The sequence below is a fragment of the Petromyzon marinus genome, chromosome 6 (assembly GCF_048934315.1).
Source record: "Petromyzon marinus isolate PM22_M1 ecotype Great Lakes invasive population chromosome 6, UKy_Petmar_22M1.pri1.0, whole genome shotgun sequence".
Taxonomy (NCBI): Eukaryota; Metazoa; Chordata; class Hyperoartia; order Petromyzontiformes; family Petromyzontidae; genus Petromyzon; species Petromyzon marinus.
This window is the reverse complement of record NC_133672.1, coordinates 12,409,325-12,434,698: the sequence shown is the minus strand read 5'-3', so window position 1 is coordinate 12,434,698 and position 25,374 is coordinate 12,409,325. Positions and strand designations below refer to the sequence as shown.

General features: G+C 42.9%; 2 protein-coding genes across 2 annotated transcripts; both read left to right on the top strand.

The window, feature by feature from the left end:
• Nucleotides 1-819: 819 nt before the first annotated feature.
• LOC116939481 (enhancer of split m3 protein-like) lies at nt 820-2,114 on the top strand. The gene is made up of 3 exons (XM_032947896.2): nt 820-966; nt 1,080-1,175; nt 1,310-2,114. Exons 1-3 carry the CDS (start codon nt 916-918, stop codon nt 1,568-1,570), a joined length of 408 nt encoding a protein of 135 aa, XP_032803787.1. The 5' UTR covers nt 820-915; the 3' UTR covers nt 1,571-2,114.
• Nucleotides 2,115-12,341: 10,227 nt separating this feature from the next.
• LOC116939482 (transmembrane protein 151B-like) lies at nt 12,342-19,713 on the top strand. Its single transcript, XM_032947897.2, has 2 exons — nt 12,342-13,023; nt 17,002-19,713. Exons 1-2 carry the CDS (start codon nt 12,904-12,906, stop codon nt 18,424-18,426), a joined length of 1,545 nt encoding a protein of 514 aa, XP_032803788.1. The 5' UTR covers nt 12,342-12,903; the 3' UTR covers nt 18,427-19,713.
• The last annotated feature ends 5,661 nt before the right edge of the window (nt 19,714-25,374 follow it).

The following is a 25,374-nucleotide window of genomic DNA, read 5'->3' as shown; positions in this document are numbered from 1 at the left end:
TAGTTTTTTCGGTAAAGTCACGTTGAAGGGAAACAACAAAATAATAAAATATATATAATAAAAATAAAATACAATATATATTTCATTATTTTGTTGTTTCCCTTCAACGTGACTTTCCCGAAAAAACTAAGAATATGAATTACTGCAGTCACGAAAGCTTTAAATCAAAATTTACGTTTTAGCTATTATAAACACATTCGCTAGAGTTAATTTAAACTACATATTGTTTTCTGTGATCAAGGTGATTTAAAAAAAACGATGCATGCTGAAACGTACTCTCTAAAGATAAAAAAAAAACTTAAAATATCTATTTTTGAACATACTATTCAAAGGTTAACTTTCCTTAACACAGTTCTGTATATGTTTTAGTAATCACAACACGAGTGTAATTTCTGTAATTTTTACATTGTACAAATTGATTTTTTTGGCTGTAACCTTTGGGCACGCTTCCTATTGTTTGGGGTGGCTCTCATGCAGATGACAGTGCTGTGCATCTCAGAGGGTTGCTTGCTTTCTCATTTGAAAGCCACACTTGTTGCCAAAAGGTGATCCTAATTTACTAATTTCCCTACACGTTTCGGGGGCGTGGCTTTCCCATGGGCCGTACACATGGTGCAGAAGGATTTGACACTTGAGGGCTTTTGTGGACACCCACGTGTCACTGCTGTGGCCAGCATCGGCAGATGTTACGCCGGGAGGACAATGAGAGCTATGCGGAGCCTCTAAGTTCCCACCAGCCTGATTGGTGGCTCAGTGGTGGGAAAATCTGACGCACAAAGGGCCTGCAGATGCAGCCTTGGCGTCTCGGCTATAAAAACTGCTCAAGTCTGGCACAGAAGCAGATCTCTTCCTGGCATCCAGGGTAAAGGCCACAAGCAAGGACAAGAGTGAGAAAATCAGCAGTTGGAACTCGCAATGGCACCTACTGCAACTGTTGAGTCCTCCTCCTACCAACTACCACGCAAAGTGAGTACAATAACGTGACCTAAACCACAATACCATTTTCTGCAGTGTTATGAATTTATATTACAGAATAACATGAGCAACACAGAAATTAACAGCTTATCTTCTTTCCTCAGGTCAGAAAACCTCTTGTGGAAAAGCAGAGACGGGACAGGATCAATAACCTCCTGGAACATCTGAAGAGCATCATCCTGGACAGCAGCCAGCATGAGGTGAGCAGCCATGGATATCATTGGTGCACCTGCATGTTTGTTATATTAGATATTTATGATATTTAACATGCTATTAAATAATATTTTATTGTACATCTGAATAACATTGGTTTTCAATTTTTTTTTTTTTGCAGCATGCGTCAACGTCCAAACTGGAGAAGGCGGACATCCTGGAGCTGACGATCAACTACCTGTGCAAGGTGCAGCAACAGACGCCAGGCGGCCTGCACCCCGCTGCCCACGGCAAGGGGGCCTGCGTTGGAGGCCACGTGGCGTCCACAAGAGAGCGGCAGCCCTTCTCGCCGGGGCCCCACGGCTCAGGCTGGGACAGCGGCGCAGAAACAGATTTCACATTCACCAAGAGGAAGAGCGAGCAGCTGTGGAGACCGTGGTGATGATCATTCCAAAACCAGTGACTTTTCCGTGAAATATGGTGCAAAGAAGCAGTTTTATGTAAGCAAGTTGTCAAATGAAAATGTCAACTTCTGTGAAGTGTGTTGGTTATAATTTGTGCGGTGTTACAAATGTATTCAATGTAAGATTTAAAAAATCGCCTCATATAATTCAGTTGTATGGATTTTGCATGGATTATATTAATCTCTTATTGCGAGTTGAGCAGTGTCGGTAGCTGCAAGTGCTTGGTATTATTTTAATTTGGATCCTTTTCTTTCAAATAAAAAAAATCGCTATCTTCAGAGAAGACTCTTGTAGCTACAAGTTGTAGAATTATACCACATCTTTGAACACATTAAAGTGTAGTGATTCATTTTTTTAAATGACGTTTTGAGTTGGGTATTAAATACCCGTGTTTATAGCAATAATGTGCCTAAATTAGGGATGTTTTGCACTCTTTATGGTGATGAATGCATAAAAGGGCTCTTGCGAAACATCGCTGTTCGTGAATGTCAATAAAAGCCAATGTCTCAAAAAGCCAATAAATGTCTGCGCTGAATTGTTGAAACTCAATACTGTATTAACAGTATAGTATGATATTCATATACTCTTCTGTTTTTAAGACATTCCAGAAGATAAGACGCACCCAAAACTTGTGTCAATTAATTTATGTTGACACCTACACACGAAATGAATTTTATAACGCACCGCCAAAAGTGTGTCTTACAATAAGTGGATTACTTTAATCACTAATATTGTTGTTGGTGGGTGATTCTTTTTGAGAATTTCATTCTACAAGTAAGGTTTTTTTTATTTGTTTTAGATACTCGATATATGTGCCTGTGTGTAAATAAATGATCATTAACTTACGTTATGTAAATACAACAAATTTAATTGGGCCGGCAGCGTAATGATCGTGGGGACAGGGGTTGCCTTGGCCCCGGCTGGTGGCCAAAGCTACGATTTGGGGCTTCCTTGACAACCACCATGAGATATGTTTTCAACAACAGTGTAAAAGAACAAGCACTTGTTTCAAACGCCGTTTACATTTATTGTCATGAAAATGCTTAAATTTACGGTCCACGTTTTATTTTAAATTAATTAGAACAGTAACGTTTGGCACCTGCAAATTGCGCAAATCAAATATTGGGACCCCACCTAACCGATTGCCGCGCCCCCTTAACTGATAATATAGTGACTACGCCACTGAGTTGGGCTACACAGTACGTACATGTCCTCACTCTTGGTTTTATTACAGATTTTTTTGTTATCCTGGTTTTGGATGAGGAATATGCCTGCAATCACTCGAGTGTAACACTAGATGGCATCCGGCTTTAGAGGCTTCCATTTCGAGTGTTAGTTCATGGACCCTGCATAGAATTCGATACCACAAGGCACATACATGAACCGCAATACCTTGTTGATCTCGTCAAGGAGCATTAACCATCGCGCGAACTCCGGTCATCCTCACAGCCGCTTTTGGCTCGCCATCGAACAGATGCACTTCTGCGGCCGTCTGGAACGCTCTTCCTTCCGATATTCGGAAGCCACTGTAGCTTGTGCACTTTATAGACTGAAAACTCATTTATTTAGAACTGCTTTTTGTGTTTAGTTTGTTGTCCTTCTCCAGCACCTCCGATGATCACGGTTGGCTACGTACGGTGCGAAATAAGTTCAACATACGGCGTATACAGGTGCTGGCAAATATTTATGGATTCCAGTTTGTATATCTGTTTCAGTTTCATTTATTTGGTATAGCCCTGTGAGCCATTCGGCTCTTGAATCGGGTGCAACCACAACAAACAAAAAAACTAAAACATGAACAAGAAAACATCTTAAAGTGATTATGTGACTGTGCAAACAGAAAATCCAGGAAAAAACAGCAAAATATTCCTGAAAAAGCACCATACACCGACGCTGTGTGCAAAAATCCCAGTGGGATGCAAGTCAAACAACAACAACAACAACCACAAAACAACTTAGATTAAGGCCATCAATCTAACTCCGTACTACAACAAACAAACACGGCCAAACCAAAAAACTTTTCGACATCACCAAAATAAAGCCATAAAAGCAATGTAACATTGATCATAGGAACTGTGACCGAATTTTCACAATAAACGACATAAACAACATGTAACACCAAACCCTAGAGCCATAGCTGGCTGCATGAGTCACTCCACAACAACAGGAGCATCAGTCGGAGTATCAAATTTTTCAATGCACTTTTCAGATCAGCACACTAAATCAAAATACAGATAATACTCTGCAGCGGTCATCCGGAGCGAAACATTTATTTTAGGCCACTAAATAGCAGCGGCAGCTAAGGGTGTACAACTCCTCTAGAGCAGTTTTGAGTGAAGATCTCATAGGTAGTGATTCAAGTTGCAGTTTATTGGCAATAGCATTCCAGACCCTGGGGGCATCAATAGCAAAGGCCCTTCCTCCAGTTTTTGTACGGCAATAGGGAATGTGAAGCTGGTAAATGAGCGAAGACCTGAGGTCAAATTTGTTCTTTGAAACAGAGAGGAGATCCAGCAGGTAGTCTGCGGATTTTTTTGTAAGTACATCGTGAATAAATAAGATCTGGTGCACAAGCCGTCGAACATTAAGAGATGTTAAGTTTGACACAATGTAGAGATCACAGTGCTGAGTCATATGTGGGCAGTTCAATGCAAATCTTAAGGCCGAGTGATAGATGGAATCAAGCTTCTTCAATACAGTACTTGGGGCTGATTTATACACGATGTCACAGTAATCAAGTAGAGGCAGTATGGTAGCTTTTATCAATTCCAAACGGAACATAGGGGGGAAGCAGTGCTTGTGTCGATACAGAAAACCAATTTTGATTTTTGTCTTTTTACCAATATAATCAATGTGATCTTCAAAATTCAGTTTTGAATCCAGGATGACTCCAAGATACTTATAGATCTTGACTTGCTCTATTTGATAATTATTTAAGGAATGTAATTGGGGAAAAATAACTTCCTGCTTTAGTCCTGGTGACAAGCATAGCACCTTGGTTTTGGAGGTATTCAGGACTAGTTTAAGAGCAACTAGCTGATGTAGTTTGTTGAAATCACCCTGGAGCTTAGCAATCACGTCATCCGGAGAGCGGCCAGCAGTAATCAGTATCGTGTCATCTGCAAAAAGATTTACCCTGGAATGATCCAGGTCAGTGCCCAAGTCATAGACATAAAGAGAGAACAAGAGGGGGCCGAGGATGGAACCCTGTGGAACCCCTTTTGTTATCTTAACACTGTTTGACCTCCAACCATTTGTGAATACAGTTTGGGTGCGAGAAAAAAGGTAATTTTTAATCTGGATGATAAAAGCGGATTACAGTACAGTATGTGGTGGCATCATTATAAAATAAAGTTCTTGCATAATTCACTTATATTGGTCATTTAAATGCTGGTACAACTCACGTTTTACCTTCTCGGGTGGTAAGCAATGATGCCTCCAACGTCTACTATATTTATTATCTTCAACATGCACTGAGCAGCATAGTGAAGTATGGTGAAGCAGCCTTCACGACTAAGCAGTCGATTGACAAAAGGTAGTACATAGAGACGTGCATGTTTCCCAGTCTGGAACGCTGTGTAACCTTTGACACGATAACTCATCGCGAGATTCACAACGGTCGACTACTCCCCTCACCAACCCCGAGGAATTCCATAAATTGTCACAATTCTTGCCGCGATTCGATCGGAGAATCGATTTCGTTTCTATTCTGATGACAAACGATATCAGGTAAAGGAGGACCCGTGAAATGTCTTGCTGACGTTCTGGATAACCCCCTCTAGAGAGTAATTTGGTCTACTCTTCCACTGTGGCCAGACGTCTAGTGAGAGTGGTTCTTGACCTGGAGTGCAGCAGGTGCGAGACATGGCCAGATTTTTTTAGAAGGTAACTAATCGAAACACAAATTAAGCACGGCCACGTAAGTACAACTACTTTGTTTCATCAAACCACTATGTGTTTGTTAACATTGTGGGGTTTTTTTTACGATTGAGAACCAAACGGGTGCAAGGCTGCAGTAGAGGTGAAGATCCACTGGCCTACACTTTACCTACCACACAATACCTGGATACGAGGTAACGTGTGGCGTCCCCTTGTTTGATGGCTGGTGTGGATAGAGCCGAAGGTCGGGTGGAAGATATAGTTTTCAATCCAACGACGTCAGAGCGTCCTCTGGATTGCAAGTCCATTGTGCTCACCCACAACACACACGGCAACCGCACAAATAAATTACAGTACAGGTGCGGTGGATGTCCGAGCCATCCTCACGCAATATCCGCACTCAACACAGCTAGCACACACAAAATCACACGCAGGAGAATACACTCGACGGGGGTCAGGGGATTAAAGGGCACAGAGATGTGGATTGGGGAACGAGGGCGGAGTTGGAGGGTTTAAAAGGGGCCGTGAGACGCGTGTTCGGGGTTGGTTTGGAGGAACGAGTGTGGCTGTGGGTTGAAGAATAAAGAAGTGGTAAAACCAGTCTCCGACTCCTCTTCACAGGTTACTGAACATTTAGGGAAATCGCTTATCGAAGAGCCGACTGCACCCTTTGTATATGTAATACAGCATTTAACAACGTGTATTTTCTCGACAATATTGTTGCGTTTTCTGCTACGCACATCTCCAGTCATTCTGTGCGAAATTGAAATGTTCACGCGTGCGTGCGTGCGCGCACGTGAGCTGTCCACATGATCAAATTCTGAAACCAACCACACGCACGCAGAGACACACAAACCCATTAGTCTGTTAAATATAGCACGAGTTCTATCGTATGTGCTGCTCGGAGCAATTATAATTGCAATTGAATTCAGTGAACTTTAGTCCAAATTAGACATCAAATAATTAGAAAGGTGACCCAGAGCACGAAGCAAATCAGCAGCGATTGTGAAAAGGAGTTTCTGGAAATAGCTCATGGGGTTGCACCCACGTGTCGCTCCCACGTGGGGCATTTATGAGCAAACATTTCTGCAGATGGCCGTGGTGGCATCAGCTTTTGTTATGTTCACAAGTGGCGGAGTGGCAGTCAAGGAATGCAAAGGGAGGGATGGACTGATTAAACCAGCTCGCGTGTACGCGCCACGTCGCAAAAAACCGTGAGATGGTGACGGCTTGTGAGAGGCATTCATCCAGCAGTGGATTGATCACGGCTGATGAATGTACGTTGAACTTCTTTCGCGCAGTATGTAGCCAACCGTGCTGATCGCAGCTGCACATACACAACTGTGCAATGTAATTGACGGCAACAATGACAACGATGTTGATGGTACACACTAGAGACTCGAGTTCGACGTGGATACCGAGAGAAGGCTCAAGAAGCAAAGATAGTGGAAGAGGCTAGTGAGACGTAATCAAAATAAATCGGAGGCCACTTTTGGACAAGAACAACCAAAGGGGAATGAAGGAATGGAAGAGAATGGGGGGAGACCCTTGCCCAACACACCGACACCAACGATAACAACAGTACGTACGGTAACATCACTACCAAAAGCCATGCAACGCCACACACTGACCCGTATGACAGTGAAAACTTGAGCGTTATGGGGGGGGGGGGGGTTTGCTAACATTGATTTTTATATCAATTTGCGAGCGCTTTCTGCGAAAGCCAAGCGTGACTTTCGTTAGGCAACGATGGGGCCAGTGCGTGCCTTCGCTCGCTCGTCCCATTTCACTGTCATAATTTCGCGAATCCCATTTTGCCAGTCACAGTTGAAATTGAGCCAAAAGCAAATGCAACGTTTGGCAGCTGCAATTACCACCGGGCAGGCTGTGTGTGTGTGTGTGGAATTCCAATGAGAGGCCAGTAATTCCCGCATGTACTTATCTACGCAATTATTCAATACCGTATTGTAACATGTTATATACAGAAGGGGGAATGTATATCTGCCATAAAGTTAAACTAGATATGTTTTGGGTACTGCGTTCACAATGGTGCACAAACAGAAATAAGAAACCTCAAGACATTTCGTCACAAACACAGCCTTAAAAGGAAACTTATATTTATACATAATTGGAGACGTTTCTGGAAATTGCCCTTTTTCATTCCAGAGAGATAATCTCTTAACATAAGCTGATTATAAACTTGGATGAGTCGGCTTTATTACCACTCTTTACACTGGCACGTTTAATGTGGATTTTGCATTACCAAAATTGAGTTTTGGGCTAAGCAAGGTTTTTGCAGCGTGGAAATGTGTGTGTGTGTGAACATCTTCATCATACACTCCCCATATTCACCGAGGCATTGTCACCATCATAATGCCGAACAGATTACCGTTCATAATCTAGCATTACGGCTTTTTATTGTATCGATAGGCGTGCGGTCACATTTTAACGGCGGCTAGTTACACATAAACAAATAAGCGCTCGGGGAGGTGATTTCTGGTAATTGCAATGTTAGAAAGAGATACGGCACGAATCAGAGAGAATGTAACTTAGAGATGTCGCGTTAAATGGCAAGGCGAATGGGCTTGTGCACGACAACACCGCAGGAAGGGAACGCCCTCGAAGACGTCCACTGGCAGTGAGATGAGCTCATGTGCAGAAGGTGACGTGGATTGCTGCATCGCAATACTGCATTGGCTTGTGGAGGCCTTCATCTAGCAATGCTGATGCGTCACAAAACTAAGATATGCATAGCCCACTGAAGGGATAATAATGTAAACTTCACACTGATGAGTGTGCATTTGTTACCTGGCATGTAGTGTTAAATTGAACATAGTAATTGATTACAGTTCAACCCTGCATTTGCATTGTGCGTACGACAATACGTTATATACCACGTATGCAAATTATTTCTGAATTGCATGCCAATCTTACATATAGGTTCGTGCAGCACAGAGGTCCCAACGATGCCTTTAAAAACTCCCAATACAAACGAGACTTAAATAATAATACTGTAATTATAAAATCGAATTGCCACGATAAATCTTCATTATTCCTCAAATTGCTGGCAATGTGAATTATGACTTGCCTTTTTGTTAGTAAATATCCAATATTGACTCATTTGACTGTCACAGCCACTGACGTCAATGCGTTGCTAATATTATGTGTGTGATGCATAATCTTGGGGTTTCTGCAGTGACATGAAGTGAGGTGTTTTATGACGTAGTTTCGTGCAAGAATCACTGCCATTAATACAGTGCTACAGTGAACTGCAGTGAAGTGTTTTATGACTTTGTTTTGTGCCAGATTCACTGCCATTAATACAGTGCTACAGTTAAATATTGTGAAATGTTTGATGACATAGTTTCGTGCAAGATTCACTGACATTAAATTTACACAAGATACAATTATACTCTGCTCAAATTTTTCGTAAAGATTACAGCTTCCAACTAGGACGGGCAAAGAAGCTATTAAAATATAATGTGCTGCACATTTTTTTGCATGGATACTAACCAGGGTTAATGTACCTATGAAAATAGCGGTAATGACTAGTGTTTGATACAGTGCCAATCCTATATGCCGGGGTGTCTCTGAGTGCTTTATATCTCACATCTCATCTCAACAGATTTGAAAGAACACTCCCAGTGTCAGCTGTCCCTGTGCAGCACAAGGTGACTCAGAACTTGGCCTGCAAACGAGCATTAGTCTTCCAGTAGGGGGCGTCATTAATCGCCAAAAATATGTAGCGTTATTCATGTTTTCGCATTGATGTTGTACCAGCAGCATGTATGCGTTATATCTATGTCAAACTTATTTTGCATCGTACAAAGCCAACCGTGCTAGTCGTAGGTACAGGGAATGATAACAATCTAAACACAAAAAGCAGTGAAAAAGAAATTAGTTTTCAATCTAAAAAGTGCACAAGCTACAGTGGCTTACTAATATCGGAAGGAAGAGCGTTCCAGATGGCCACAGAAGCGCATCTGAAAGCAAACGATGCGTTAAGCCTGATCAACGTTTTTTTCAGATGATTTAAATATATAATTTACTTTTAACTATGTTATAGTAATTTAAAGCTTTTGTGACTGCAGGGATTCATATTCTTGGTTCTTTCGGTAAAGTCACGTAGAAGGGAAACAATAAAATAATAAAAATATAAAACAATACAATTCTCACGACGTGTCGAGTGCAACACAAACGTCGTGAGAATTTTATTTTTTATATTTTTATTATTTTATTGTTTCCCTTCTACGTGACTTTACTGAAATAACCAAGAATAAGTTATTGTACACATGTGTAGGTCTTCTTTGGTTCTTTCGGTAAAGTCACGAAGAATGAGAATAAAATAATAAAATAAAATAAGACATTTTATTGTCTTATTAAGACATTTATTGTGTAATTTTATTTTATTATTTTATTCTCATTTCACGTTACTTTACCGAAAGAACCAAAGAAGATTAATCCATGCAGTCACGAAAGCTTTAAATCGATACATGTGTAGGTATTAATGATATACAAAAATAATAATTGCAATACACTTCACTGCTATTACAGAAATACTTCATGAAAGACATTATTAAACCATATTTCACATTTTTATTCTTTTTCAGTTTACTCGGTTTGCATATTAAATTAGTGCAAGCTAAATTAGTGCAAGCTAATTTAAGGCTGCTTGTGGCTGTATGGACGACCAACTGTGTGGTGTTGCTGAGATCATGTTTGCAGCTGTCTCAAGAACCAGATTAATAGGAACCACATTGCCTTTGTTTAATTTACAAGCCCTATGTGACTACAAACACCAGCATGTTATTGGCTACAAGCCCCAGCAATGTATCTAATGAGCATGAGGTCTATAATCTAAAGTGACATAATCTATACGTAAAGCTTGTGTGTCAGTTGTGATATCAAGGAAATGCTGAGATTATAAAGTCAATTGTGTGGGTTTTCATCACCACTTTATATAATTCACACATGTGAGTTGTATATGGTGATGGTAAACACATCATCTTTCTGAGAAAATAATCTGTGTCTTTTGAAGTAAAAACTAAACTCGTGTAATTTGGTATGTGGGGAGCTATGTGATGTGTTGGAAGGAGATCCATGCAACCAGGGGCGCAACTTCCTAGTTCAACGGGGGTGGGTATGCAAGATACGACTGTGCCCCCCCCACCCCCCTTTCTTTCTCCCGACTCAATTTCAGTGAAATAGCCACGGTTATTTTTTTTACCCGTATGTAGGCTATAACTCTCTCTATATATTATCATAGTTGGACCGTGTATTGGGTTAAGAGAAAGACAGTCTCAGAGTGACAGTGTTAATAAAAAAAAGATTTAAAGGTACAATACTCACAATAAAGTCCTCGTGCGTCTTGCTTTCATGCCGGCCTATCGGTCTAGAACAGTGGCTCTTAACCTTTTCTGCAGCCTTGCACCCCTTTGATTCTCAATTGTTAAACGAACGTTTAATGTTAATAAATAAATAAATAGGGATTGATGAAACAAAGTAGTTGTACTTACGTGCTCGTGCTAAATTTGTGTTTCGATTATTTATCTTCTAGAACAATCTGCCCATGTCGCGCACCCCCCAGCCAGGGCATCTTGCACCCCCAGGGGTTGCGTGCACCCCCAGGTTAAGAGAACCACCCGTCGAGGATTTCCTCAAAGGGGGTGGATTCCGCAACTTTATTCTGCCGTATTGATATGACAGCCAGATGCGTTAGTCGGGCTTGGTTCATGGTAGACCGCGGGAAATTTTAAATGAATACCTTAAAAAAATCTTTACATTTTTACTTGTTTATCTGTGGATTCAGGGCCCCATTGTGGCCGATTGAGCCCCTATGCGTTGCAAAAACGCTGCCACATACCCCCCCCTCAACCCCAGTTGTATTGGGAAATCCCAGCAATCCTAATGCGGATAGAGAAGGCAAATGTGCAAACCCCGAGATTTCCTTCACCATAGGGAGCTCTGCAGAAGATACTGTATTTCGAAGGTATTTGGCATATTCTTCCACGGTTATCGGGTGTCTTGACATAGGCGGGAGCACCCACAATTGATCTCAACACACGTATCCCGCCGGTCGACTGTGGTTTACCTATTGACATTGATGGGCGCACAGAATCGGGGCTTTGAAAGAGACATGTCCATTGTTTCAGCTGCCGGTACAGGAGAACGAACCGGCAATCTACGCTGACTCTCCACAATTTTACCTTTTTAGATTTATCAGCAGACAAACTGGATTCCACTCCACAATTAAGAACTTAAGCCCCTTCATATGACACAATCCTTAGGTATGCATCTAATTGTGCCGGGGTAACCTACTGCACACCACCTATTACTACACACCCGCCACGACTAAAAGTCTGTGAAAAAAAGCTTTATAGCTCATCGGATTCCTCCAGTATAAATAAATATTCTGATTCTGATCACGGACGGTGGAATACCACCTACAGCTCTCGTTTGCAATTAAGCATGTGTATGTACGTTGGATTTATTTCGCACCGCACGTAGCCAACCGTGCTCATCGGATGTGCGGGGTCGAGAAAGTAAGCGCGTGAACATGCATGCGTAGCATATAAATGTTCTTTATCCCTTTTGCTTGGCGGTGCTTACAACATAGTTGACCCACGCCTCTCTTCATTCATGGGATTTCCAAACAACAACAAGAACATGAAACGCGCACAACCGCCGCAGCAGTCAGCTGTTGGGGGGGATAATCTATGGGTACGATTGCTCCGGGCTATGAGACCGATGTGTAGATGAGATGACGTCGCTGTGAAAACCGCTGGTGCTGGTGGGGGGGGGGGCGAGTAACGGTGGGGTTCTCGCATAGTTGGGGGGGGTGGAGGGGGGATGTGAGGTGGGTGGGGGGCTTGCGAGACACAGGAGTAGCATGAGCACAAGATGAATATGCGGCTGGCTGGAGGGGCGTGTGTGAGCGCAGTAAGCAGCTCGCCTCCAGTGACCACGAGACCCAGGCAGCAGCAACAGCAGCGGCACGAAATGCATTAGCAGGAGCAGCGTAATCACTGCCACCGACTTCTTCATCACACCATCAGCAGCAGCAGCAGCAACAACATCCGTGAAAAATGTAACGAGGAGCAGCAGCATCGTCGTCATTGCTACCAGCTTCATCAACATCAACATCATCAGTTGCAAACTGCGTTAGCCGGAGCAGTATAATCACTGCTACCAGCTCCATCATCAACCATCACGCGCATCATCAATCATCAGCAGCAGTATCATTCGCACCACCACCAGCATCAGCATCATCAGCAGCAGCTTGGGCTGCCCGTGATGTGTCAGCAGGCTGCCCGTCTGCAGGCGCGGGCTGGCTCGGGGCGGGGTGGTCTGGGGGCGGCCCGGGCTAGACGCGGCACCAGCAGCTGCAGCTGCTGCTGCTGGTGGTGCTGGTGGTGGTGCAATCAGCACCGCCATGGTGTCTCACGGCGCAGCGGGCAGCAGGAGCGAGGAGGCGGGCACCCCGGTGGCCAGCGAGGGGGCAGCGACCCCGGGCTTGGAGACTGTGCCACGCTGCGAATGGATGCGGGGAGAGGTGAGGCAGCCAGTCAGCCAGCCTCTCGGGGTTTTTATAACCCCCTACTTTGCGCTCTTGTCTGAACACAGTTTATCTCACTGTTTGTGGATTTCGTATTCATCGGTTCGTCGTCGTCATCATGCATCATCGGCCATGATCAATCCACTGCTTGATTAAGGCATCTCCACACTGTTGTTTTTTTCATGCGTGATGGCCATGCATAAAAAAAACGCGCACCAATTCCCATGCCAATGCTTTAGTTAGTAGTCGTTAGAGTATTATTTAGAAATGTTTGCACAGAATATCGTCAGCCATGGTCATTCCATTGCTGGATGAAGGAATCCCTACGCCCTCGCAATCTCTCACAATCCTGCGATGTAATAATCCACCTTGCACCTTCACCCGAGCTTATTTCATTCGCTCCATCTCTCTTCGCTGGACGTCCTCTCTAACTCGTTCCATTCCCTTGGCTGCAGCTGCTCCATTATATTTCTCGAAACTCATAACATCTTCGCAATAAATCGTCATCATTCTTGGCCATCGGTCATCATCCCCTCCAGCGACGTGTCCTGCTCAAGGCCATGTTTTTAAAGTAGAGATGATGTTGCATAATTGTGTACGTTCTCTGATCCACGTGTTTATATATCGGTGTTATTCCGAGTATGCACCTCTTTCAAGCTTCTTTGGACGCCTTCCAGCTTGTGTTCCATCTTCTCCGATCCACGTGTGTCTCGATACAGCGTATGAACGTGTGTGTGTGTAGTTAATGATTATACATCCCATATATATGTACGTCCGTATGCATTTAATGTTTTGCCTTGCAGCAATTACATTTGCATTGACCTAGGAGAAAACCTTCCAATCAGCGCAATTGGTTATATATTAAGATAGGCAATATATCATCATTACCATCTTTATAACAAGATGAGAACCGTTGAGTGCAGGATCTCCCTTTATAAGGAGAAGCAACATCTACAGCACGGTGTTGTGAATTATTGTATGGTCATCATCATCTGCTATGGTCAATCCACTGCTGGATGAAGGCCTCCATGTCCCGCGATGTATATAATCCGCCGACTACCTGTATGCGAACTATACACTTGTGCATGGCAATACGAATTGATTTTATCTCCCCACCTCCTTGGTATATGTTTTATAGGGTGATTTCCATTCCGTTGTAAATCAAATTAATACATCTTAATCTCGTACCAAACTGTTAAACGTGTTAATGTCATTGGGACCAAACTCATGTACCTTCATGTATAATTTGTAAAGGTGAAAATAAAAATTTAATATTTCTACAAAGTTAACAACATTATTTCATGTGTACGCAATGTGGGAAGGCTAAAACATGCAATGCATAAATAAGCAATGGCTTTTTATTTCGGCGAAAACAAAGCAACACATGGACATGTTTCCATTCACAAATTATTCCAAGAAGCTTTTTACTATATCTTCCATGTGAATGGATTATCTTATTGCAGTTTTTTTTACACTTGTTTGCAGCACTGCTTATGTTTAAATAAGAGACATTATGCGGTGTATCCTGACAAGATTAAGTCGCGGTGACACCACCGGTGAAAGGAATCTGTTGTGGATAATGCGCGGGATTTTATTTTCCTCCACAAAGACGCGGGGCACCACGTTATTCATGGGCTGTTTCCGGAGAGATCGGCTTTGTGTTCCCGTGCGTTTCTCATTCGTGATGGATATACTTTGAGTGGGTGGGGGGGTGGGCACACAACACTTCTCATACTGATGCTGCAGAGTACGTAGTTACATTACGTGTAGTTACAAAACACATTTACACATTACGTTGTAATATTACACCTCTCAAAATGCGATATGCGACCATGGCTAATGATGACGATGAAGAAGATTGCAAACCGGTTGCAAAAGAATGCGCCGTATAACATTACCCGCGACTAAAAGCTGCAATTACACAGATGAACATTTTCAAGTGCATTTTCATATGCACAAGTATTGTAATCATAACTAACGGCAATGCGATGCGGATAGCCGGGGAGAGCGCGATAAGTTATAGATGCACCATGCGTGTGTGTGTGGTAATTACGTTAAGTAGACAATTTGTTTGAATGAACAACCATATTTAATAATTAATGTGATCTAATCAATTAAGCCAGCTTCAATTGTTTTTCGATGCATGGTTAAATTGGCTTACAATTGCCCCCTGTGAAACAAAACCCACCCATGGGGAAGCGTGTTTGATGTTGGCACTGTGCAAAAAGTGCCACATTGTGCCATTACTTGCGTGGCTTGTGTAATATAATCACATGCTGTTTGCTGACTTTTTGTTGACCTGCACGCACGTGGTATATTTTTAAGGTAGGTTTCAAACACGGCCTTTTCAATAATGCAGGCGCTGGTCGATCTGATGTGACATGCATTTACAAGGTGTGTGAAGAATCAGCATTCCACAAAGCCTGATTGAGATGTGCCACTTCTCTATATAGGAGTTGTGCCACGTATACTATATGTTGGTTTTCATTAGCAGTTTTTATTTGAGCACAAGTTAATTATTCTATTTACTCTTGGGCCTTTTTAACGCGTATATGCACCGATTTCGTCTGGCGCATCAATGTTAAGTCTTGTAATTATAAAGTGACCATTCCGACCACTCATTTGATTTTATGATCACAGTGCGGGCTGTTTATCCATGACTGCATGAGCAGTACTTATCGTTATGTGTTCAAATACTCAAGTATTTATTGCAATCCAGTCTCTCGTAGAGAGATTTGGACACAATATACAGGCAATATATTGCCGGACACAATATATAGGCTACTATTATGAAACAATACCCGATAATTTGGAATAGTATTGTTTTTAATATTGAAACATAATTCCATACAATACATGTGATTCAAAATTATTCCTAATACTAAGAGTAGAAGATACACTTATTAAATAACGCTGGAAATTCAATTTCAGTTTGGTTGGCTTAAATTCCAAATGAATGTCGTTATGCAGCTTGCATTTATCTCGATAATATTAAAAACACTTATTTTAAACCAATTTTAAGAACACGGCATATGCATATTATGAGGACACTTGCAAGTATTCGCATGATCATTTAAAATTGAGGTGAGGTGATTGCCAAACGGATCCCATTTAAGATTCAATATTTTTTTTCTTCATGGGAGACCTGTGCCAAATAAATGAAGGAATTAGATTTAATCATCAATATTTAAATAACCGCTTTCAAAATGAATTACTGAGTGCAAATTATTGTAGAAGAAAAGCAACCATAAGTGCAAATTATAAACACAGTAATGTCAAGTGTAGCTACAAAAATATGTTGAAACATTTATATAATGTTAAATAGTAAATGTTTGTAAATTATAAAACACTTCATATTGCAATAACAACTGTTAATTGTAATAATACATTATTTAGAGAATGCTTTAGCTGCCTGCACCAACAGCCATAATTTTCAACTTAATTCGATCTGTGAATTGGCGTTTTTACCAGTAAATGCTGATAAAAGGCAATGAACATTTAACAGCATTCCATAATATTAAAGCATCAAATGCAGCACCGTTTAAAGCAATATCCTGAATTAACATTTTGGAATGTTGTGGAACATTTCTCATCTCACATCTTAGACCGCTTGCTATGGTTCCCTGTATTTTAAATATACAACTTCACATGCCTCTATTTATATTCTACATGAGTGTATTCGTTTCGTCCAATCCTTACTGAAACCGATCCATAGATCTTGTCTATACTTTTTTGAATTCATGCTGTCAAGGGCTAGAGAGCTGTGTCGCAGGCTCTTGGCATATATCATAGCTCGTTTTAAATAATACATTTACACCATGTCCATTTCCACCGTTACAAGAACAACATTATATTCACACGTGAAAGCTTTGAACGTTGACGAATGTGGATACTACTGCTGTTATGCATTCTGCCATTCTTCAAAGCCAAGCCCTAATTCAATTTGTGCCCATATCTGCATTGGTGACGAGACAGCAGCGCCCGGTGCAGCCTTCGCTGGGTGCCTCTCTGTGCCGAGAGAGCAACTGGAAGTGCCTGGTCCTCACCATGCTGATGTACGGCTGCCTGGGCGCCCTGGCGTGGTGCGACCTCACCACCGTCACCCGGCTTGCCTTTGACCAGGCGCACACGGGCAAGACCATGGTCTACCACGAGAGCCCATGCGCCAACGGCTACGTGTACATTCCGCTGGCGTTTCTCGGCATGCTTTACGTGGTGTACCTCTTCGAGTGCTGGCACTGCCAGACTCAGAGCCGGCGGCAATACAAGGTGGACGTGAGCGGCGCCTATGAGCGCATCCGCCGCCTGCAAGAGGCGAAGCCCTGCCTCTGGTGGCAGGCGGTGAGCTACCATTACGTGCGGCGCACCCGCCAGGTGACGCGCTACCGCAACGGGGAGGCGTACACGAGCACGCAGATGTACCAGGAGAGGGTGACCACACGCATCTCCGAGGCCGAGTTCGACTTCTCGCACTGCGGCGTGCGGGATGTCTCCAAAGATATCTACGGCCTGGAAAAATTCCCGGTCACGAGGCTGCACTTCACACGCTGCTTCAGCTTCGCCAACCCGGAGTCGGAGAATGCGTACCTGAACCAGCGTGCCCGCTTCTTCCGAGAGAACGAGGGCCAGGATGACTACATGGAGGCCAGGGAAGGCATGCACCTCAAGAACGTGGAGTTCAAAGAGTTTGTGATCGCCTTTGCCGACCCGGACAAGCTGCCTTGGTACGTCTCCCGCCCTGTCTTCTGGGCAGCCGCCCTGCTGCTGCTATCGTGGCCGCTGCGCGTGTGGATGGAGTACCGGACTGCCTTCGTGCACTACCACATCGAGAAGCTTTTCGGCTTGGATTACAGCTCTCCGCCCGCCGAGGCCACCACCTACCTGCGCCTGCCACGGATCAGCACAATGGACAGCGCAGACCTCGAGTGGCACATCCGCAGCAACCGGCAGCTCGTGCCCAGCTACTCCGAGGCCGTGCTCATGGACATGACGGAGCCGACTGCCTACGCCGCCAACTGCTCTTCGTGCACGCCGAGCAGCCAGGGGCGCTCCTGCGAGCGGTGCCGCAGGGCCATGAGCAGCTCCTCCATCTTCTCCCGCTGCGGCTCGGGACTCTCGCTGCGGGACAGCCGGCGCTCGTCCCTGCGGCGTGCCCTGCGAGGCTCGCGGCCAAACTTCTTGTCGCGCAGCGCGAGCAGCCGCGCGCAGCTCGGCGAGGACAGCAGCTGCAGGACGTCCCGCTGCCTCTCGCAGCAGATTTCCCTGCAGGAGGACCCGCCGTCCTACCAGGACGCGATGCTCTTTCCCGTCGTGAGCCTCAGCGGAGCCACCGAGAGGCGGGCGTGGGTGGACGGGTCGCACCACCCACGCAGGAACGCGTGCGTCGAGACGTTCCTGTGAACTTGTCTTTGCCAAAGCAGCTTTCACTTGGAGCCTTTGTGTTATCGTACATGTTGACGTGGGACATATGGAGATACTGTATAAGGTGGTTTCTTATGCTGTCAACGAATTTGCTAGATGAAAGCAGTTCGCACTGCCTTATTCATTGAATTGGTGGTATAGTTGGGTACACGTGATAGGTTAGGGTTAAGGACCAAGATAATGCTGACTGAGCAGCTTTACATTGGAGTTAAGAGGGTTAAGGTTGTTCGTCAATAATAGGCTGGTGGCGATAATAATACAATTATGGCTCCCTAACGAATATAAGACAGGAGCATAATGTGTAGAATGTTTGGAAGTCTAACCTTTATCTTTTGTAAATGGTACCATGAAAATAATCATAGGGTTTACCCTTTCTGGCAATACAACAGGTGTTAAGATGTTCAAACACCAAATAGATACCTTTTGCAATGAATCAAGTCTGTGGTGAACATGCAAACATGCTCTGATAATATAATATATGCATTGTCTTTGAAACTGAAAAGCCCACACCAGAGAGACATCCTTCTTTACGGCCTTGTCTCACCAGTGGTAGACCAGAGAACGACTAAAGGTGAACAATAGAAAGACAATGCACGTATCAGAGGATTTATAACTCGGGGTGAGCAGCTATATCATGGGATATAGCAAAAAGGTTCCAATGAAACGGTACCATTTTGCTATGCAAAACGTTGTATAGCTTTTCAGTTAGTATTTCACTTTTTTTCCTTGTATGTATTGCATATGTAGACATGCAAGGATACTTGCATGGTGAAATGCTTGGAAAGTAATCTTGCATGTCGATCAATTAAATGGTGAAATGGACCACATTGCGGTTGCTGCTATTAATTAAAATTTAGAATTTAGTCCGAGTGGTCGTGAATGTGTTGAATTATTGACACATCGACCGATTGAAATACAATTTCAGATTTTGCTTAGAAAGAACTGCTTGTTTTGGAATGCTGTTAACTGCAGTTTATAATCAACTGCTAGATTTCTGATTTGTTTTTAAGAACTGTAAACATAGACTTTCAATTTTTTTAGAATAAGTTCAACTGTGAAGACCAGTTGCTGCTATAGGGTTGGCGTGTGTTTTGCGTGTTCTATATAGAGAGTGCATTGACATTTAGGCAGAGACGCGCCTCCAGTCATGGGCGACGTGTGATCTGTAGCCCTTCGTGTTATTTATTCCCTTGGATGTGCTGCAGATGAATCGGTTTTCCATGACGACATTCGTTTTGAATAAAGTTTGCGTTTTGTTTAAAGCTACTTACAATGGAATTGCGTACTCATTTTCAACGTAAGACTTAATTTAACGTTGTGATTTTTGTATAGATTGTACAAGCGGCGCTCTGATTATAGATGGGCTGTATGGTGGTGTGCTTATAATGTAGCTGGAGAAGGGGTGATTACCTACAATCAGTCCCTCGTGCAAAGTGTGAACATCAGGTCTGGGGAGACGAAAGGGGCCGAGTGTCGTGAAGGCCTTAAACAGTAATCGCTAGCGAATAACAACTCGTTCCAACAGCTTAGCCAAAGAAGGGGAATTTGTGTGTATCAATTTAAAGTGAATGTATGCCAGGCTGAAAATAATAGCGCATAACAATATACTCAAAACTGTACTGTCTTTGCCAAAATAGGTTGCTTGTGTAATAGTTTATGATTTTAAATGTAAGCAAAGCCATAAAACAACCCAAACTGACATGACATTTAGTCGTATGTAAATTTTAACAACAATACGGCTAGGTTGATATGTTGCGTAACGATGTAAATAATATCTGTGGAATACATTGGGTTTTTTTTGTTGTTGCTCAAGTTTCATTTGTAAAATGTTATGGTCGCAAATATCACGAAAGGACGAGTCTCTTTTCAAGCCGGTTCAAAGGGAAAATAATGATTGTCATGATGTTGTGATCCATCTTTTTGTCAAAAAATATGAACTGCACACTAACCATTCTCGATACCGTGTGGCATATGGCTTTGCCCTTAATTGAATAACGGTGCGCTAATTGAGTTGGTGACTGATATTTAAACACCGCAGAGGCCAAATAGCGTTGGGGAATGGCTGCGCATGACATAGGGTCTTTACATGATCCTCGTCCTCATTGGATTCAAACCTAATCTGTACCAGGCGTTTTAAACACTGGGTAATTATCATAATTGGTAATATCAGCATCGACCATTGCTCTATCCCCTGTTGCTTTACATCCCTCATGCTTTCGCAATGCAGCATTGCAATACTTCAGTTGTGTTGTCAGATCCATTTCTTCCACTTCCTGCCTCCTGAGTGATAATTCAAGCATGCATATCCCCGTTTCCTTTGCACACGTTTACGTTTTTGTTCCATTTCATGAGTTCATATGTTATGGGTGATACACACTGAATGAAAACTTTCTTTCGACAAAAATGATCAAGTTCAGTTTTCCACAAGCACTCCAACATGCTCTTGCCATCCTCTTCATTCCACCGCCTGCGATAATCGCCGTGAGAGTGAACGCAGGCGGCTCCTGAGACACGAGCGTTCGACTTAGCAACACCCGCGCACTTACAAATGAACCACCATGAAATGTTATACTGGTAGGAACGAAGTTGTAAACTGAGTGTACCAGCCTGCAATAGATTTATGTGTCCGTCCGTCCGTCCCCTTTCAAAAGCCCCATACTACCGTATACCGGGAAACAATTCCTCATTTTAAAATGCAATTGTTGTCATTTTTCGGCCCAGCCCTTAACGATTTTATGATACATTGCTCCAAAATGAGCAGATTTCAGTCAATAAGGATTTCACCATTCCATTCCTCTACAGAGGTTAATTTGTCCGAAGAACCCTCAACGATTTTGAGGGCAAAAAGGTGGGAAGACGCTCTCAATTTGCACAATTTTACGTAACAATTTCATAAAATTGCGCAAAATTCCAATGTTCCTACCAGCCCACCCTGCAGGGACCTGTTTATCTTTAACCACCTGACCTGCGAACTGAAGCGAGGAACTATTTTGTTGGGCGGAGTGATCCTTCGTGAGATGTAATGAGTTCCAGCATCCCGCGTGATGCGCAACACGACAGTTAACCCTTCGACTCAAGGTAAAGTGAAGATGAATCAGATGTTTTTATTTTAATGTGATTAAATTTTTTTATTTACTTTACAGTATTTATTATCGTATGCCATACATATGTACAACATTTCTTTTGTTATTTGTGAGTTTAACAATACTTCCCTGTTGTTGTTGAACCATGTACAATTAAAATATTTAGTTCCGAGATATGAACGGGTCTCAGGAACGTGACATCTTCCTGAGCCAAGCGCTGCGTTTTTTTTTCCTTCGCGACCCTCCAACAAATATACAGCAAGTCCTCCGAATTTTTTTTGTTCCCCACCGTAACGCCCTTAACGCGTCGTTGTTTTGAGAAAAAACTAAAATCGAGAGCAAAGTTAGGCGCGGTAGTTTTGTTGCAGCGCGTGCGTGGCCCAGACGCACAAGGACGCCCCCTCGCGGGCGGGCGGACGGGGCACGTGGCCACCGCTCCTGCACCTCCTCAACTCCCCCTTGGTTCTATTGGGTAAAGTCACCACGTAGGTAAAAAAATAAAATAACAAAAATCACGACGTTTCGGCCACAACACAAGCGGCCTTCATCAGGTGAAGGGACGGGACTGTCTGGAGGACAGCGCTGGAGTGAGAGAATCCACGCTTAGATCACGACCTTTAAGCTGTGTGAGAAGAAAACAAAGCGCCTTGACAAAGGAATTAGCATATAATTTAGCATTGAAATGGCTGAGTGATTAGCTTGTGACTGGTCACAGAAATAGTTATGTTAAAAGTTAAAGCATACACATCCGCAGAGGCACCCCTTGATAAAGGAATTAGCATAGAATTTAGCATTGAAATAGCTAAGTTAAAGCATACACATCCGCAGAGGCACCCCTTGACAAAGGAATTAGCATAGAATTTAGCATTGAAATAGCTGAGTGATTAGCTTGTAACTGGTCACAGAAATAGCTATGTTAAAGTCAGAGCATATACATTCACCGAGGCACCTAGTACTAATCAAACAGGAGAATTTAGCGAAACACAACCACGCTCAGACAGCGGACCTTTAAACTGTGTGCGAGCAAACAAACCTGATGAAGGCCGCTTGTGTTGTGGCCAAAACGTCGTGATTTTTGTTATTTTTTTACCTACGTGACTTTACCCAATAGAACCAAAGAGTATGGATCCTTGCAGTCACGAAAGCTTTAAATCTAGAATCCTCAACTCCCCCTTGAGACACCCCCCAAGGCCGTGGAAATGCAAATCTCCACCACCACTACCACCACCATCCTGTGGTGGGATCGCTACTGCTTGCTCTGTATTCACTTTTTATTTTAATCTGTTATGTCACAACTGTTTAGGATCTACTTTTTTTTCTGTACTAATTATGACCAAAAGATGGCCCGCAGGAACGTTCCCTGAATTTATATGGTTAAGGCAATGGCACAGTTTGTATTTAAGTTGTTTCGACTAACGTCGCATTTTTTTCCCAGGGACGCATACCCAACATTGATATAAGACGTACCGCATATATTCATTTTTGTTGTGAACGTGTCGTACGTTGCCTTTATTGTTTAACTCCTATTTATCAATGGAGTCCATATATATGAGTCGTAATCAATGCCTTTTGTTAATTCGGGAAAGCATCGCTGAGCCTTAGGACTGGTTTTCAGGAGGGTCCAATTCCACGACTGGCCATTTCGGAGTACCTGGAGAAAACCCGCACCTACGAGGTAGGGGGTAACGCTCAACGTTCTGCACAGTTGGACTCAATCCACTTGCTGTATTTCCATCTTCTGGCCACCAGGAAGACCAGTGGGTTAACTATCATATAATGTGCATGCATAATTTGCTTGCATGATGTACCCATGATAATAGGGTTTTCCCCCTTTTTTTCTGGCCACAAAACAGCTGTGTTAAGATCTTCTGAGTTCTTTCGGGAAGGTCACGTAGAATGGAGATAAAATAATAACAGAATAAAATTCTCACGACGTTTCGGCCACAACACAAGTAGCCTTCCTCACGTCGTGAGAATTTTATTCTGTTATTATTTTTTTTTATTATTTTATCTCCATTCTACGTGGTGACTTTACCGAAAGAACCCAGAAGATGAATCCCTGCAGTCACGAAAGCTTTAAATCGGAAGTGTTAAGATGTTAAAACACCAAACTGAAACCTTTTACAAAGAATCATGTCTGCATTAACCACAATGCTTGTGGTCAGAATTCAAATAAAAAAACATACTCTGATAATATATGCATTGTCCTTGAAACTGATTGGTCCACACCAGAGACAACTTTCTTTTGAGCCTCGTCTCAAACGGTGTTAGACCAGAGGACGCCAAAAGGCGAACAGCACAAAGACAATGCCACTATCAGAGTAATGAGAGCTCGGGGTGATCATCTACATCATGGGACCTCCTTTGCCAGTACTTGTAAAAGGTTTCAGTTTGGTGTTTTAACACCTTAACACCTGTTTTGTTGCAAGAAAAAAGGGGAAAAACATATCATATTTTGGTACTTGCAAAGGAGGTACCATGATGATGGACGCATGCATATATATATCTCTAGCTGTTGATTAACTTGCGAATAACAACCAATAATAAATATGAATTGTCATTTATATGAATACATTCAGCCCCACCCCCTCTGGTCTTCGCACCTGATTGGCTCACAAGTGAGGTCATCACATCTATCTCTCTATTTAAGACCGAACCAGGAGGATTTCTCCACAACTCTGGATGTCGCCTCATGAGGCTGGTTGTAAATACCATCGAAACATCGTACTAGAATTGCAAATGTTGTGGGTTTACTCTCAAACACACCGGTATGCTGAACTAGTAACTACCGTATTTTCCCGCATATAGCACACATACGCATATAACCCACAGACGCATATACCCCGCAAAAATACCGTTTTGTGTAAAACAAATTTCAGATAGCCCGCACCTCCATATACCCCGCATGCATTCATATATTTAACGTCGTTACCGCAGCTTAATTCCATCATATTAATACGAAGTTTACATTTGTAATACATTCCACTATCAATTGTTAACATTAAAATCATAACGTGCACAAAGAAAACAAACTGGAAACGAGTGAACTTAAAACAGTAAATAAGTAACAAAAGTAAATATCCAATAAAGTAACACGTAACTGGTAAGTACAGTTTTAGCACTGGTAGATTGCGCACTGCGCAAATAATAGCGGCACTACGGTAACGCCGTTGCCTCGCCCCCCCACCTCTCTCCCCCCAGCTGCCCCACCCCCCAAACCCCACCTCTCTCTCCCCCCAGCTGCCCCAACCCCCACCCCCCAACCCCCACCTAAGCTACAGGGTGATTTAAACAAACTACAACATCAGCTAGTTGCTTTTAAACTAGGCCTGAATACCTCCAAAACCAAGGTGCTATGCTTCTCACCAGGACTAAAGCAGGAAGTTATTTTTCCCCAATTACATTCCTTAAATAATTATCAAATAAAGCAAGTCAAGATCTATAAGTATCTTGGGGTCATCCTGGAGTCAAAACTGAATTTTGAAGATCACATTGATTATATTGGTAAAAAGACAAAAAAAAATTGGTTTTCTGTATCGACACAAGCACTGCTTCCCCCCAATGTTCCGTTTGGAATTGATAAAAGCTACCATACTGCCTCTACTTGACTACTGTGACATCGTGTATAAATCAGCCCCAAGTACTGTACTGAAAAAGCTTGATTCCATCTATCACTCGGCCTTAAGATTTACATTGAACTGCCCATATAGGATTAACCACTGTGATCTCTACATTGGGTCAAACTCTTAATGTTCGACGGCTTGTGCACCAGATCTTATTTATTCACGATGTACTTACAAAAAAATCCACAGACTACCTGCTGGATCTCCTCTCTGTTTCAAAG

What these genes read in the sequence shown, in the direction of transcription:
- LOC116939481 (XM_032947896.2), top strand. Translation starts at nt 916, where the DNA reads ATGGCACCTACTGCAACTGTTGAGTCCTCCTCCTACCAACTACCACGC. An exon ending in CCTACCAACTACCACGCAAA is followed by an intron (nt 967 to 1,079) that starts GTGAGTACAATA and finishes TTCTTTCCTCAG; the next exon opens with GTCAGAAAACCTCTTGTGGA. An exon ending in TGGACAGCAGCCAGCATGAG is followed by an intron (nt 1,176 to 1,309) that starts GTGAGCAGCCAT and finishes TTTTTTTTGCAG; the next exon opens with CATGCGTCAACGTCCAAACT.
- LOC116939482 (XM_032947897.2), top strand. Translation starts at nt 12,904, where the DNA reads ATGGTGTCTCACGGCGCAGCGGGCAGCAGGAGCGAGGAGGCGGGCACC. An exon ending in GCGAATGGATGCGGGGAGAG is followed by an intron (nt 13,024 to 17,001) that starts GTGAGGCAGCCA and finishes GTGACGAGACAG; the next exon opens with CAGCGCCCGGTGCAGCCTTC.